The following is a 16,915-nucleotide window of genomic DNA, read 5'->3' on the forward strand; positions in this document are numbered from 1 at the left end:
CTGAGATCGTGACATTGCACTCCAGCCTGGGCAACAGGAGCAAAATTCCGTCTCAAAAAACAAACAAACAAACAACAAAAAACCCCAGTCTCCCAATTTTCAGGGAGACTGATTTGAGTAATACTAACAAGACTCCAGTGTGCTGTTCATCCAACTCTGTGTGAATAAAACTCTTTTTCTTTTGCAATTCCCCTGTCCTGATAAATTGGCTTTATCTGGGCCGTGGGAAAAATGAACCCTCTGGGTGTTTACACATTCATTTTAACAATACAGTAATGGTTATTAACCTTTGCATTAATCTTTGCTTCCAGTGGAAGAATTTTGCATCTGAAGGACCATCTGAAATGATAGGTGAATTTGGATCTGTAGCCTTTGGGAACATCTACCCTAACTCTGAAATAATATTTTTCCATACACTAGGGTAATCAGTTACAGCCAATAATCCCAAGAAATCTCAATGTGATTTCTAAGGAAAGGCAGGATGATCCTCTGCCTAGTAGAAAGATCTGCAATCTTTTATTTGTTTATTTATTTTTATTTTTATTTTTTTTTCCAACATGGAGTCTTGCTGTGTCGCCCAGGCTGGAGTGCAGTGGCAGCATCTCGGCTCACCACAACCTCTGCCTCCCATGTTCAAGAGATTCTCCTGCCCTGGCCTCCCGAGTAGCTGGGATTACAGGTGCATGCCACCATGCCGGGTTAATTTTTGTATTTTTAGTAGAGACGGGGTTTCACCATGTTGGCCAGGCTGGTCTTGAACTCCTGACCTCAGGTGATCCACCTGCCTTGGCCTCCCAAACGGCTGGGATTACAGGCGTGAGACACCTGCACCTGGCCCTTATTTTCAAGATAAGAGGTCTGGCTCTGTTGCCCAGGCTGGAGTGCAGCGGCACGATCTCGGCTTACAGCAGCTTCCAACTCCTGAGCTCAAGCGATCCTCCCTCCTCAGGCTCCCTAACTCTAACCCCAACCTTAGGGCAGCTGGGACCACAGGACCGCCCAACCACACTCCGCTAATATTTTTTATTTTCTGTAGAGACAGGATTTTGCTTTGCTGCTCAGGCTAATTTCTAACTCCTGGCCTCAAATGATCCTTGTGACTTGGCCTCCCAAACTAGTGGAATTACAGGTGGGAGCCACCATAGCAGTGAGGACGCACATCTTAAGGATACTCCTGAGGTGGCCGGGCGCGGTGGCTCAAGCCTGTAATCCCAGCACTTTGGGAGGCCGAGGCGGGTGGATCACGAGGTCAGGAGATCGAGACCATCCTGGCTAACACGGTGAAACCCCATCTCTACTAAAAAAATACAAAAAATTAGCCGGGCGCGGTGGCGGGTGCCTGTAGTCCCAGCTACTCGGGAGGCTGAGGCAGGAGAATGGCGTGAACCCGGGAGGCGGAGCTTGCAGTGAGCCGAGATCGCGCCACTGCACTCCAGCCTGGGGGACAGAGCAAGACTCCGTCTCAAAAAAAAAAAAAAAAAAAAAAAAAAAAAAAAGGATACTCCTGAGGTGGAGCTGGGTTTTTCCTGCAGAAGCGCCTCTAGGAATTGCGCCCTTTACCCTCCTTGTTACCTAGAGAACTACATTACCCAGAAAACTCCGCCTCGAATGATAGCGTGGAAGAGCCATGAGGGCTCAGAATAAAGGCGTTTCCTGTGTGCACGTGACAATGGGTCCGGACTTCCGGCGCCCTCTGGTGGCGGCCATTTTGATTGGTGTTGGGTTTGTCAGAGAAGCTCGGGAGCGCTAGGTCGGCGTTGCGGTGACTGAACCCAGAAGGCGGAGAGCAGTTGTCCTCCGCTGCACAGAGGCGACTCTGGAGCTCTGTGACAGCGCCCAGCGTGACCCACTCCTGGGCCAGGATAGGGACCGTCGTTCCCATATCTCCTGGCTGGTCGCCCTCTCCTCCCGACGCTGCTTAAAACCACGTGGTTCGATGGCTGCGGCGGCCACGCTGAGGCTCTCCGCTCAGGTAATTGTGGCGCCTTCCATGTCCTCAGGTCACCTCATAGTCACCCAAAAGCAGCGAGGTAGCAGCGCCTGCTCAGGGCTCTGCAGCCCGGATGCCGGCGTTGGGACACTGAGGCGCTCGCCGGAGGGGCCCCATTTCTGACACCCGTGGGATGCGGTGGGGAGACAGACAGGCACAGGGACTGGCGCGGGCAAAGGCCTGGAGGTGAACTGAGCCGGAAGGATGGAATCTGGGGTCGACAGGTGCCTGTTGGGAGCAAATTATGAGGCGGAGCTCCACCTGGAAGAGCAAGCAGGCTGGGGGCTTTGCACTCATGTGAGGACGCTAGAAGGCATGGAGATTTTCGAAGAAAGGAGGGATGTCATGAGCATTGCAAGGGTAGAGATAATAAGGTCCACGCATGTTTGTGTCTTTCCACAGTGTCAGGTGTTTACTGATGACATTTGAGTCCACGAAAGCCATGAGCTAAATGGAGTTCGAAGGAGGCAATTCTCTAGTGATTCCAGTTCACTTGGTAGTCGGCCATGGGCACAGAGGCTGAAGACACACCACAAGTCAGTCAATATAGCAAACCATACACTTTCATGCGCTTCCGTGTGAAGAGACCACCAAACAGGCTTTGTGTGAGCAACATGGCTGTTTATTTCACCTGGGTGCAGGCGAAGAGTCAGCAAAGAGTGGTGGATTATCATTAGTTCTTATAGGTTTTGGGATAGGAGGTGAAGTTAAGAGCAATATTTTGGGGGCAGGGGGTGGATCTCGCAAAGTACATTCTCAGGGGTAGGAGGAATTACAAAGAACCTTAAGGGTGTGGGGGAGATTACAAAGTACCTTCTTAAGGGTGGGGGAGATTACAAAGTACCTTCTTAAGGGTGGGGGAGATTACAAAGTACATTGATCAGTTAGGGTGGGGCAGAAACAAACAATGGTGGAATGTCATCAATTAAGGCTATTTTTACTTCTTTTGTGGATCTTCAGTTACTTCAGGCCATCTGGATGTATACGTGCAAGTCACAGGGGATGCGATGGCTTGGCTTGGGCTCAGAGGCCTGACATACACAATGGTATACTTAACATGTAAGTGTTATAGGTTAAACATAACACTGTTGTACCCGAGAGAGTTAGAAAAACGCCACACTTTGAGACGAATTAAGAGTCCTTTATTCAGCTGGCGGCCAAAGAGACGGCTAACGCCCAAAATTCTCTCGGCCCCAAGGAAGGGGCTTGATTAACTTTTATACTTTAGTTTAGGAAGGGGAGGGGAGCTTAAATGCAACAACTCTTCAGAAGTAAAAACATGCAAAAAATTAAAAGGACAAATGGTTACAGAGAAACAATTTAAAAGACAATTGGTTACAAAAAGGCAAGGTACCAGGTGCGGTGCTCTAAATCCTTCATAAGAGTTAGATATGGGCACTACTCTGGACACAAACTCAAGGCTTTATGGTGTTATCTTTTGAGCAAAATCCTGGGAACTTCATACATGGTTTGTTCCAGTACCTTATCCGTTAATTGGACTCCTTTGATATGTTGGGAATCTGCTTACACAAGTTAACTCCTTGAGGAAAGGGGGGTGGGTAAGGAGTCCTTAATGTCTTGTAAATCAAGGAGGCCAGATGGAGCTCATCTGGCTTTCTCAGCTAAGGGAGTCTATTCATGTGGAAACGAGGCTAGGTGATTAACAGAGCAAAAGTGAGAGTCTAAAAACAGGGTTGGTGAAAACAAGGTTGGGCATTACAACACAACGAACAAAATAATGTTTAGCATCAAGAGTAAAAAGAGATAGGAGTAAACATTATGGAACCAGTTTAGAGGGAGCAAAGAAGACAAAAGTCATCCTGGTCTGGGCCAGTTGGTGGGCAGTTGGCCTGCAGTCTTACAAGGAAGAGTCTTTGGGGTGGCAGAGCCTTAGGCAGCAGATGCTGAGTTTTTATTAAAAGTGACTGTCAGGACGGCCCTTTTGAGCTGCTGAAGGCCTAATCTTTTATAGTTACAGAATCCTCTGGTGAGAACTGATAGTGGAAGAGTTTGCTTGTTTGTGACCTTACCTAGTTAGATGCAGTCTTTATTTTTTATTTTGTTTTATTTTCTTGAGATGGGGTTTCACTCTTGTTGCCCAGGCAGGAGTGCAATGGTGTGATCTCGGCTCACTGCAATCTCCGCCTCCTGGGTTGAAGCAATTCTCCTGCCTCAGCCTCCCGAGTAGCTGGGATTACAGGTGCTTGCCATCACGCCTGGCTAATTGTTGTAGTTTTAGTAGAGACAGGGTTTCACCATTTTGGCCAGGCTGGTTTGGAACTCCTGACCTCATGATCCACCCCCCTCAGCCTCCCGAAATGCTGAGATTACAGGTGTGAGACACCATGCCCTCACATTTTCTATCTTTTTTTTTTTTTTTTTTTTTTTTTTTTTGAGATGGAGTCCCTCTCTGTCACCCAGGCTGGAGTGCAGTGGTGCGATCTTGGCTCACTGCAACCTCTGCCTCCTAGGTTCAAGTGATTCTCATGTCTCAGCCTCCCGAGTAGCTGAGACTAAACATATGTGCCACCATGCCCAGGTAATTTTTTGTATTTTTAGTACAGATGGGATTTCACTGTGTTAGCCAGGATGGTCTCCATCTCCTGACCTTGTGATCCGCTGGCCTGGTCCTCCCAAAGTGCTGGGATTACAGGTGTGAGCCACCACGTCCAGCCCACGTTTTCTTTATCCATTCATCTGTTGATGAACACTTAGGTTGCTTCCAAGTCTTAGCTGCTGTGAACGGTGAGTACTGCAGCAAACATGGGAGTGCAGATTATATGGTAGCTTAATGTTTAGTTTTTTGAGGAACCCCCAAACTGTTCTCCCTAGTGGTGGTACTAATTTCCATTCCCACCAACAGCCTACGAGAGGTCTTTTTTCTTCACATCCTCACTAGCATTTGTTATTGCCTGTCTTTTGGACATAAGCCATTTTAATGGGGTGAGATGATGTGCATTCTCTTATGACCAGTGATATTGAGCACCTCTTCCTATACCTGTTTGCCATTTGTATGTCATTGTCTTTTGTTTGTATTTTTGAGACAGAATCTTGCTCTGTCACCCAGGCTGGAGTGCTGGAGTGTGATGATGGCTCACTTCGACCTCCTGGGCTCAGGCTATCCTGCTACCTCAGCCTCCCAAGTGGCAGGGACCACAGGCATGTGCCACCTTGCCTTGGCTAGCTTTTAAACTTTTTTATAGAGATGGAGGTCTCACTGGTTAAACAGGGTGGTTATAAACTCCTAGGCTCAAGTGATCTTCCTGCCTCAGTCTCCCAAACTGCTATGATTATAGCTGGGAGGCACTGCTCCTGACTGTATGTCTTCTTTTGAGAAATGTCTATTGAGATTTTTAAATGGGATTATTAAGAGTTTTTCCTATAGAGTTGTTTGAACTCTATATATTCTGGTAATTAATCCCTTTGCAGATGGGTAGTTTGCAGATATTTTCTCCCATTCTGTGGGTTATCTCTTCACTTAGTTGATTGTTTTCTTTGCTGTACAGAAGCTTTTTAACTTGATCTGATGCCATTAGTCCAATTTTGCTTTGGTTGCCTGTGCTTGAAAGGTATTATTCAAGAAGTCTTTGTCTGCCAGGTTCGGTGACTCACACCTGTAATCCCAGCACTTTGGGAGGCCAAGGCGGGCAGATCACCTGAGGTCAGGAGTTTGAGACCAGCCTGGGCAACATGGGAAACCCCATCTCTACTAAAAATAGAAAAATTAGCTGGGTGTGGTGGTACATGCCTGTAATCACAGCTACTTGGAGGCTGAGGCAGGAGAATCACTTGAACCTGGGAGGTGGAAGTTGCAGTGAGCCGAGATTATGCCATTGCACTCCAGCCTGGGCAACAGAGTGAGACTTCATCTCAAAAAAAAATAAAGAAGTCTTTGCCCACTTCAGTCTTTTTTGGTAGTAGTTTCATAGTTTTAGGTTTTAGATTTAAGTCTTTTTTAATCCATTTATTTTTATTTTTTATTTTTATTATTATTTTTTTTGAGACAGGGTCGCCCTCTGTCACCCAGGCTGGAATGCAGTGGTGCAATCTCGGCTCAATGCAGCCTCTGCCTCCCAGGTTCAAGCGATTCTCCTGGCTCAGCCTCCTGAGTAGGTGGGACTAAGGTGTGCACTACCATGTCCGGCTAATTTTTGTATTTTTAGTAGAAACGGGGTTTCACCATATCGGCCAGGATAGTCTCTATCTCTTGACCTCATGATCCGCCCACCTTGGCCTCCCAAAGTGCTGGGATTACAGGCGTGAGCCATCATGCCAGGCCAGTTCTATTTTTTTTTTTTTTTGAGGCGGAGTCTCGCTGTCACCCAGGCTAGAGTGCAGTGGCGTGATCTCAGCTCACTGCAGGCTCCGCCCTCTGGGATTCACGCCATTCTCCTGCCTCAGCCTCCCGCGAAGCTGGGACTACAGGTGCCCGCCACCTCGCCCGGCTAATTTTTTGTATTTTTAGTACAGACAGGGTTTCACCATGTTAGCCAGGATGGTCTCGATCTCCTGACTTCATGATCCGCCTGCCTTGGCCTCCCAAAGTGCTGGGATTACAAGTGTGAGCCACCACACCCGGCCAGTTCTATTGAATTATTTTAATTACTTTGCCAAATTTATCTGATAGAATTCTGAATTCTTTCTCTGTGTTTGTCTTGAGAAATTCCTCAAAATAGCTATCTTGAATTATCTGTCTGAAAGATCACATATCTCTGTTTCTCCAGGATTGGTCCTTGGTGCTTTATTTAGTTTCTTTGGTGAGGTCACGTTTTCCTGGTTGGCGTTGATGCTTGTAGATATTCGTCAGTGTCTGGGCATTAAAGAGTTAGGTGTTTATTGTAGGCTTCACCGTCTGGGCTCATTTGTACCTGTCCTTCTTAGGAAGACTTTCCAGGTATTTGAAAGGACTTGGGTCTTGTTATCTAAGCTGGATCTACTTTAGGGGGAACCCCACACTCAGTCATGCTGTGACTCTTGCAGATTCAGAGAGCTATACCACCTTTGTGGTCTTGAGTAAGATCTGAAAGAATGCCCTGCATTAACAGGTAGAGACTCTTGTTGAGTCTTCCCTCACTTTGTCCCAGCATCCCTTTGTCAGTGCTGAAGTGCCTGAAACTGGGGGTTGGGACAGAAGCACCCCTTTAGCTACCACCACTGGGGATGTGCTGGGTGACAGCTGAAGCCAGCACAGCACTAGGTTTCACCCAAGGCTCCTGTAACCACTACATGGCTATTGCCTGTGTTCCCTCAAGGCCCTCGCCCTGTACAGTCAGCAGGTGGCAAAGCCAGACAGGCTTATGTCCTTCTCCTTAGGACGGTGAGTTCCCCAGGCCTCAGGTTGGTATAGAGATGCCATCCATGAGCCAGGGATTGGAGTAAAAGTCCTTAGAAATCTACCTGGTGTTCCTTTGCACTGCAGCTGAGCTGGCACTCAAACTACATGTTACAGTCCTTCCCACTCTTCCATCCCCTTTCCATAGGCACAGCAGCCTCACTCTGGGGCCACCACCAGCACAGGCCCACAGGGAGTGCTGTCAGACTACCACTGAGGTTCCATTAAGGGCTAGGAGCTCTTCAGTCAGCTTGTGGTGAATGTTGCCTGGTCTGAGGCTCACTCTTCAAGACTCACCCAGGGCAGGTCCAGCAATGTCATCCACGAACCAAGGCCTGGAATGAGGGACCCCAAGAGACTTCTTGGTGCTCTGTCCCTCTGTGGTTGAGCTGGTAGCTGAGGTGCAAGACAAGGTCCCCTTGACTTTTTCCTCTGTTATTCTCAAGCAGGTGGGGTCTCTGACCGTAAGCACCACAGCTAGCAGTGTGCTGTGAGCTAGCAGTGTGCTGTGTTATATCTGAAGCTGGCATGTCTCAGAGTCTCACCCAGTGCCATCGCATACTAGCTGGGTACTGCTGCTAGTTATTCAGGGTCCAAGGGTTGTTTAGTTGGAAGGTGATGGGTCCTCCCATGACTGAGTTCTTCCCTTCAAGGCAGCGGATTCTGTTTTGGTCCAGAGTGTGTCTAGAAATATTATCTGGGTGGGCCTGGAATGGGTCCTCACAACCCTGCCCAGTGCCCTATCCTGTGGCTGAGGTGACATCCAAAATGCAAGACAAAGTTCTTTTTGCTGTCCCCTCTCCTCTCTTCGAGTGGAAGGAAGGAGCCAAGTAGCCTAGGGTTGCACGAGGGGTGGCACAAGCACGCCCTTAGCTACCCTAACTGGTGTCTCAGTAGGTTGTGCTCTCCCAACCCAACCAGGTCCACTGACTTGGAGCCCAGCTCAGCAGAGGACATGCCTAGGGGTTGCAGTCCTTGTGGCCTCGATCACCTTTCAAGTTTATTTAGGACTTCAGAGCCCTCCAGCCCTCAGTGGCAATGCTTGCCAGATCTCAAGTCCCGACCATTGGGGGTGGGCGATTCCCCTCTGGCTGGGCTGCTCCATATGCTCACTCCCTGGGTAGGTGTCCATTGAGTTCAGCCCAGTTTTGCTTTCTGCTATGACAGGAAGCACTGAGTTCCATGCAACGTCTGACAGTCACTGTGCTTTTCCTTCCCAGGAGCACAGATTCTCCACAACAAGCAGGTACTGCTGGGGGATGGGGAGGGGTGGCATTGGCAACTCAAGACTCTACAGCCCCTTTTAGTGCCATTTCCAGTAATACAAAATTAAATCCAGATACTGTGAGTGCTCACTTCATTTTTGGTTCGTACAAAGGTGATTTTTTTGTGTGTTGATAGTGTTTAAATTTGGTGTTCTGGGCCGGGCATGGTGGGTGGCTCAGGCCTGTAATCCCAGCACTTTGGGAGGCTGAGGCAGGCGGATCAACTGAAGTCAGGAATTCGAGACCAGCCTGGCCAACATGGCAAAACTACGTCTCTACTAAAAATACAAAAATTAGTTGGGTGTGGTGGCAGGCACCTGTAATCCCAGCTACTTGGGAGGCTGAGGCAGGGAGAATTAGGGAGAATTGCTTGAACCCAGGAGGCAGAAGTTGCAGTGAGCCAAGATCGTGCCACTGTACTCCAGCCATGGTGACAGAGAGAGACTCTATTAAAAAAAAAATTGGTGTTCTGTTAAGGGTGTGATGGATGCTGCTTTCTATTCTGCCATCCTGCTCTGTTGCACCTCTGGAACTCAGTCCTTTCAATCGGGAACACTAGAGAAACCCTAAACCCTAGGCCCTAAGTCCATAACACAGGTTGTATGGAGGTATTCCCATTTCAGTGAAACTGTGTGAAACATTTAAGTGAAACTTAGAAGGTCAGCCCTGGATTTGGTAGCAATATGTGAAATGCTCAGAGATAAAACTGATCAGAGTGGGGAGGTGATGTTACTTCAGTTCCGTCTGGCTCCATATTGGAGAAAGGAACATGGGGTTAAGGGAGGAGGAAGGAAGACAGCGTTGAGGCTCATTCTGTCATCCAGGTGAGGTTTAATGGATGATTGTTGGCCGAGGAGATGTCGCTAGAATTGTGATTTACATTTGGTAAAAGAGCAGCTAGATTTTCTAATGTGGTTGGTAAGGACATGCAAGAGGGTTTCAGGTATGACGCTGGGGTTTTTTTGTTTTTGCTTTTTTTTTTTAAGGTGGAGTCTTGTTCTATCACCAGGCTGGAGTGCAGTAGCGTGATCTCTGCTCACTGCAACCTCTGCCTCCCAGGTTCAAGCAATTCTCCTGCCTCAGCCTCCTGAGTAGCTGGGACTACAGGAGGTACACACCATCACGCCCGGCTAATTTTTGTAATTTTAGTAGGGACAGAGTTTCACTGTATTGGTCAGGCTGGTCTTGAACTCCTGACCTCAGGTGATCCACCCGCCTCAGCCTTCCAAAGTGCTGGGATTACAGGCTTGCGCCACCGTGCCCGGCAACCCTAGGGTTTTTGGTCTTAGCAGCAGCAGTGATAGAAGCTGTATCAGCTGAGATGAGCAAGTTGGGAGTAGGCATAATAGTCACTGGGGATATAAGGAGGGTTGTTTTCACCATGCTCGGAGCCTGAGATGCTTGTCCACATAGGTTGGGATATCTGGGAAGGAATTGATATTGGAGACATCCAGTATATGATAGCTAATGTGTGGACTAAGGTGCATTAGCCATGGGTCCCATTTTGGAGGGCACACTTCATAATAAGGTAGTAAATCTTTTAGGGAGCCAGAAAGGACTGGTTGGAGGCTGGGGACTAGATGTTTTGCTTGGTTCCCTGGGTGACATTATTGGCATTCATAACCTGTGTTATGCATTCACACAGGAGAGGGAGGTAAGTGACAATGAATGTAGGGTGTGTCAGAGGGCATAGCTTGTCATGGGGTGGACTTCCATGGAGATAATAGAGATGAGATGCAGGCAGAAGTACAGGAGTAATTGAGGGAAAGGTCATCATTGCCAAGGGGTTGGCAAGTGTAGCACAGAAGTGGAATAAGGTCATGGATAGCTGAAGCCACACATGGTTCTGTGTTGCTGTGGAGCCATGCAAGGAGGCCTTCATAGAATTACTTGAGACCACCACTCCTTTGAGGATCCAATAGAATTGCAATTCTGTGGTAATAGTGGATCTGGTTTGAATGGGCCATACACTCTGGATGGTGTCAGCTACGATGTAGTGTAAGGCCAAAAATGAAGGCCCAATGTGATTTGCCACCTGGATGCCTGGTGATACTGGTACGACCACAAATGGCCTGAGTGCAAGTTTCTTTCCCATTTAACTCTCTTTTTATATATTTAAAATTTTTTCCCTGGTGTGTGTGTGTGTGTGTGTATGTAGAAAAAGACCTTGCTGTGTTGTCCAGGCCGGTCTTGAACTCCTGGAATCAAGCAGTTCTTCCACTTTGGCCTCCCAGAGTGCGGATTACAGGTGTGAGACACCATGACTGGCCACTTCACATTCTTAAGTAATGTATCTGAACGGGTGCAGCGGCTCATGCCTATAATCCCAGCACTTCAGGAGGCTGAGGCGGGTGGATCATTTGACATCAGGAGTTTGAAACCAGCCTGCCCAATATGGTGAAATGCCATCTCTATTAAAAATATAGAAATTAGCCAGGCGTGGTGGCAAATGCCTGTAATCCCAGCTGCTCGGGAGGCTGAGGCAGGATAATTGCTTGAACCCAGGAGGTGGAGGTTGCAGTGAGCTGAGATCATGCCACTACACTTCAGCCTGGCGACAGAGTGAGACTCTGTCTCAAACAAACAAACAAAATATACTTTAAGTTGTAGAGGCCAGTGGTGTGTGTGGCAGTCAGCTGGGGATGGACAAGGAATGTACCTGGAAGTCTAAAGAATCAGGTGCATAGGGCTGGGCGCGGTGGCTCACGCTTGTAATCCCAGCACTTTGGGAGGCCGAGGTGGGCAGATCACGAGGTCAGGAGATCGAGACCATCCTGGCTAACATGGTGAAACCCCGTCTCTACTAAAAATACAAAAAAAAAAGAAATTAGCCGGGCGTGGTGGTGGGCGCCTGTAGTTCCAGCTACTTGGAGAGGCTGAGGCAGGAGAATGACGTGAACCCAGGAGGCAGAGCTTGCAGTGAGCCGAGATTGCGCCACTGCACTCCAGCCTGGGCGACACAGCGAGACTCCATCTCAAAAAAAAAAAAAAAGAATCAGGTGCATTCAGAGAGGGTATCTCTGCTGTGCTGAAGGTGCCAAATTGGGCTTTCCATGACCTCGGCCATACTAGGGGAAGTGCCTGTCAGGAGGGGGTGGACTTTATGTCACAGCCACCACATAGATACCTATTTGTTCACCTAATTATTGTTGGTGGTGGCTGTACCCCATGACCAATGGGCCTAGTTTCCCCTATGATTTGAGGACCTTGAAAGGAGGATGTGCGAGAGTAGATGTGTGGGAGAGATGGATTGTGATACGTCAGCATAGGGGCGGTTTGTAGTTTCATTTGTTAACATCATAACAGGGCACAGTGACTTTTGAAGACGTGGCTGTGAACTTTACCTGGGAGGAATGGAATCTCCTTAGTGAGGCTCAGAGATGCCTGTACCGTGATGTGACCCTGGAGAACCTGGCACTTATATCCTCCCTGGGTAAGTTGCTCACAATCACCCTGTGACCTGAGCTAGTCTGTTCCCCCCCCTCTTTCCCCATTGGCAAGACTTTCTCATGTCAGGAGCATGGACACAGCTTCCTGCTTCAGTTCTATGGGTAGGTTCTTGGTTGGTAGGACTGAGGTGTACATACTGCCCTACTCCTTTCTTGGAGCAGCCCCAACACCTGCTTCACTGCAGGTTCCCAGGGAGGGATTCATAGTCAGAAGCCCACCTTGTTAGTCCTGTGGATGTTTGGGTGTCCTTGTCCAGATTTCAGGTTCCTGTGTACCCAGAGTCTACTTTCTTTCTCTAGCTGATATTTTCTTATGCCTTCCTGTGGCGGGAATTGCCTTCACAGACTACATCACTGCCCACATAGACCAGAGGCTGTTCTTACAAGACCTTTAGAAATTCTCCTTGAAATACTCAGTTTTTTTCTCTCGTGGGCTTTCATGGGCTGAGTTGTTCTGAGGCACCGTTGGCTGTTCCCTTGTTCTGTCTTTCCCTTAGTCTGTACGTTATTCATTTCCATGTATTTGGTCATCCTTCTGGTGGGAGGCACAGTCCTCCATTTGATCCAGAAGCTGCAAATGAATTCAGCCTCAGCATAATGGGCTCAGAAGGAATGAGTGCCTCAAGAGTGGCACCCTGGGCTGGGGATGGTGGCTCACTCCTGTAATCCCAGCACTTTGGGAGGCCCAGGCAGGTGGATCATGAGGTCAGGAGTTCAAGACCAGCCTGGCCAAGATGGTGAAACCCTGTCTCTATTAAAAATACCAAAATTAGTCAGGCCTGGTGGCACATGCCTGTAATCCCAGCGACTCAGGAGGCTGAGGCAGAGAATTGCTTGAACCCAGGAAGGGAGGTTGCAGGGAGCCCAGATCATGCCACTGCACTCCAGCCTGGGTGACAGAGTGAGACTCTGTCTCAAAAAAAAAAAAAAAGAGTGGCACCCTGGAGGAGGTCATGGAATCAGGGCTTTATTGAAAGCATACCAACAACCTGTTCTATTTTAGTAGTATTTTTGTGGCAAGGGAAGTAGGCACACATAATTTGTCTTTTCTTCCTCATCCTCGAGAGCCTCACACTTATCTACCTTATCACTTCTACTCTTTCTTTTTTAACCTTTGACCTACTCATACACGAACTTGTACTCTAATATCCATTCTCCTATCTAATCTTCACATCTCTGGACCCCAAATCTCATCCATTTTACATACGTCACCATCTACAGTGTTCTCTCCAGTGTTGGCATAGAGATTTTGTTAACAAATATATATACTTTGTTAAACTCTCCTCAAGCAGTAGCTGCTGTGTTGTGCTTGTGTTTTCCTTGTCCTGGACAAATCCCTCTCTACAGCACTCACATGTCATGAGGACATAAAGTTCTGCAGATGAGTGGTTTGCAGATGTGGGAATTGTAGACCCTGCCTGTACTCCCTGTGTTACATACATGGTTGTGTCCTTTATCCTATGAGGCCTCCTACACTCTGTGACCTTTATAGTCCAGTAATAATAAATAGCACCATCTTCCACCTGAAACCAACATTCTGTTCCTCCAAGTATTTCCTTGGAGTAATTCCTCAGTTTGTCAGATACACTTGTGGGTGGTCTGTGCCTTCCCACCAGAGTTAACATGCACTTCACCAGCATTTTCTTGCTTTCAGGTTGTTGGTGTGGAGTGGAAGATGAGGCGGCACCTTCTAAGCAGAATATTTATATACAAAGAGAGACTCAGGTCAGGACTCCTATGGCAGGTGTGTCTCCCAAGAAGGCCCCCCACTGTGAGATGTGTGGCCCCATCTTGGGAGACATTTTGCATGTGGCAGATCATCAGGGAACACATCACAAGCAGAAACTGCACAGGTGTGAGTCCTGGGGGAATAAATTGTATGACAGTGGAAACTTTCATCAGCCCCAGAATGAGTACATTGGTGAGAAGCCCTACAGAGGCAGTGTTGAGGAGGCATTGTTTGTGAAGAGGTGTAAGTTCCATGTGTCAGGGGAGTCATCTGTCTTCAGTCAGAGTGGGAAGGACTTTTTGCCCAGGTCAGGATTACTCCAGCAGGAGGCCAGTCACACTGGGGAGAAGTCAAAGAGCAAAACTGAGTGTGTGTCTCCCATTCAGTGGGGGGGAGCTCACTATAGCCGTGGAGAATCCATGAAACATTTTAGCACCAAACATATCCTCAGTCAGCACCAGAGACTTCTCCCTAGAGAAGAATGTTATGTGTGCTGTGAATGTGGGAAATCCTTTAGCAAATATGTTAGCTTCAGTAATCATCAGAGAGTTCACACTGTGAAAAGACCTTATGAATGTGGAGAATGTGGGAAATCCTTTAGCAAATATGCTAGCTTCAGTAATCATCAGAGAGTTCACACTGAAAAAAAACATTATGAATGTGGTGAATGTGGGAAATCCTTTAGCAAATATGATAGCTTGAGTAATCATCAGAGAGTTCACACTGACAAAAAACATGAATGTGGAGAATGTGGGAAATCCTTTAGTCAAAAGAGCAGCCTCATTCAACATCAGCGATTTCACACTGGAGAAAAGCCTTATGGGTGTGAAGAATGTGGGAAATATTTTAGTTCAGAAGGACATCTTAGGAGCCATCAACGAGTTCACACCGGAGAAAGACCTTACAAGTGTGGAGAATGTGTGAAGTCTTTCAGTCATAAGCGCAGCCTTGTTCACCATCAGCGAGTTCACAGTGGAGAAAGACTTTATCAGTGTGGAGAATGTGGGAAATCTTTCAGTCAAAAGGGCAACCTCGTTCTACACCAGCGAGTTCACACTGGAGCAAGACCTTATGAGTGTGGAGAATGTGGGAAATCATTTAGTTCAAAAGGACATCTTAGGAACCATCAGCACATTCACACTGGAGACAGACTTTATGAGTGTGGAGAGTGTGGGAAATCTTTTAGTCATAAGGGCACCCTCATTCTACATCAGCGAGTTCACCCTAGAGAAAGATCTTATGGGTGTGGAGAATGTGGGAAATCTTTTAGTTCAATCGGGCACCTTAGGAGCCATCAGCGCGTTCATACTGGAGAAAGGCCTTATGAGTGTGGAGAATGTGGGAAATCTTTTAGTCATAAGCGCAGCCTTGTTCACCATCAGCGCATGCACACTGGAGAAAGACCTTACAAGTGTGGAGACTGTGGGAAATCTTTTAATGAAAAAGGACACCTTAGGAATCATCAGCGAGTTCACACTACAGAAAGACCTTTTAAGTGTGGGGAATGTGGGAAATGTTTTAGTCACAGGGGTAACCTCATTCTACACCAGCATGGCCATACTGGAGAAGAGCCTTATGTGTGTAGGGAATGTGGAAAAGTATTTAAGCAGAAGTCTCACCTCCTTGTACACCAGAGAATTCACACTGGAGAAAAGCCATATGCTTGTGAAGCTTGTCAGAAATTTTTTAGAAACAAGTACCAACTCATTGCACATCAGAGAGTTCACACTGGAGAAAGGCCTTATGAATGCAATGATTGTGGAAAATCATTTACCCACAGCTCTACATTCTGTGTTCATAAGCGAATTCACACTGGAGAAAAGCCTTATGAGTGCAGTGAATGTGGAAAATCTTTTGCTGAAAGCTCCAGTTTCACTAAACACAAGAGAGTTCACACTGGAGAAAAGCCTTATGAGTGCAGTGAATGTGGAAAATGTTTTGCTGAAAGCTCCAGTCTCACTAAACACAAGAGAGTTCACACTGGAGAAAAGCCTCATAAATGTGAGAAATGTGGGAAATTATTTAATAAGGAGTCTCGCCTCCTTGTACACCAGAGTTCACACTGGAGAAAAGCCATATGAGTGTGAGGATTGTCAGAAAGTTTTTAGCAAGAAGGACCACCTCATTGCACACCAGAGAGTTCACACTGGAGAAAGGCCATATGAATGCAATGATTGTGGGAAGTCATCTACCCACAGCTGCATTCTGTGTTCATAAGAGAGTTCACACTGGTCACACCACCTTATGAGTGCAGTGAATGTGGGAAATCCTTTGCTGAAACTTTCAGTCTTGTTAAACACAGGAGAGTTCACACTGGAGTAAGGTCTTGTGATTGCAGCAAATGTGGAAAAAAAGTTACCTGAAGGTCTTCTCTCCTTGAATATCAGAGAGTTCATACTAGACAAATGAAATACATTTGGGCAATTTTGTAGCCACACCTCTGTGCTCCTTCAAGGTCAGAGAGTTAACACTGGATCAGGGCCTTACCAATGTGACATGTGAGATATTTATGTAGAAATCTAGCTTCATAACACACAGGAGACTTCCCACTGCAGAAATGCCTTTTGAATATAATGAATGCAAGAAAGCCTTCAGCCTTCTTTTTTGGAGCCTCGAACATTGACATGAGAAAAACACCATAGATGTATATGGAATGTTATTTCTTTTTCAGTGTAACCCTTTGAGGGTGCCACCTACCTAGATTTAATGTCATTTATTGAGCATCTGCAAAAGTTCCAAGCATGCGGCAGCTAAAGTGCATTTTTCACTCTACCCAGGCACCTTGCTAGATTTTTTTTGACAGGGTGTCACTGTGTCACTCAGGATGGCGTGCAGTGGTGCGTTCACATTTCACTGCACCCTCGATCTCCCAGGCTTAAGTGATTCTGTTGCCTCAAATTCCTGAGTAGCTGAAACCATAGGCATGCACTACCATGCTCCACTAATTTTTTAAGTTTTGGAGAGACAGGGTCTCACCATGTTGCCCAGGCTGGTCTTAAACTCCTGGCTCAAGCGATCCTCTCACCTTGGCCTCTAAAGATGCTGGGATTAGAGGTGTGAGTTACTGTGCCTGGCCTTTTTTTTTTTTTTTAACTTTTAATTTCTGATCGAGTCACAGAAGGATTTGTTGAGTAGCTTCAGCACTTCGTC

General features: G+C 47.1%; 1 protein-coding gene across 1 annotated transcript; it reads left to right on the plus strand.

Annotated features, from left to right (window-relative positions):
* The first annotated feature begins 1,705 nt into the window (after nucleotides 1–1,705).
* LOC105738311 (zinc finger protein 814) lies at nucleotides 1,706–16,695 on the plus strand. Its single transcript, XM_030819482.1, has 3 exons — nucleotides 1,706–1,972; nucleotides 11,894–12,020; nucleotides 13,691–16,695. Exons 1-3 carry the CDS (start codon nucleotides 1,937–1,939, stop codon nucleotides 15,844–15,846), a joined length of 2,319 nt encoding a protein of 772 aa, XP_030675342.1. The 5' UTR covers nucleotides 1,706–1,936; the 3' UTR covers nucleotides 15,847–16,695.
* Nucleotides 16,696–16,915: the final 220 nt, after the last annotated feature.

The sequence above is a fragment of the Nomascus leucogenys genome, chromosome 10, assembly GCF_006542625.1.
Source record: "Nomascus leucogenys isolate Asia chromosome 10, Asia_NLE_v1, whole genome shotgun sequence".
In the NCBI taxonomy this organism is placed as follows: domain Eukaryota; kingdom Metazoa; phylum Chordata; class Mammalia; order Primates; family Hylobatidae; genus Nomascus; species Nomascus leucogenys.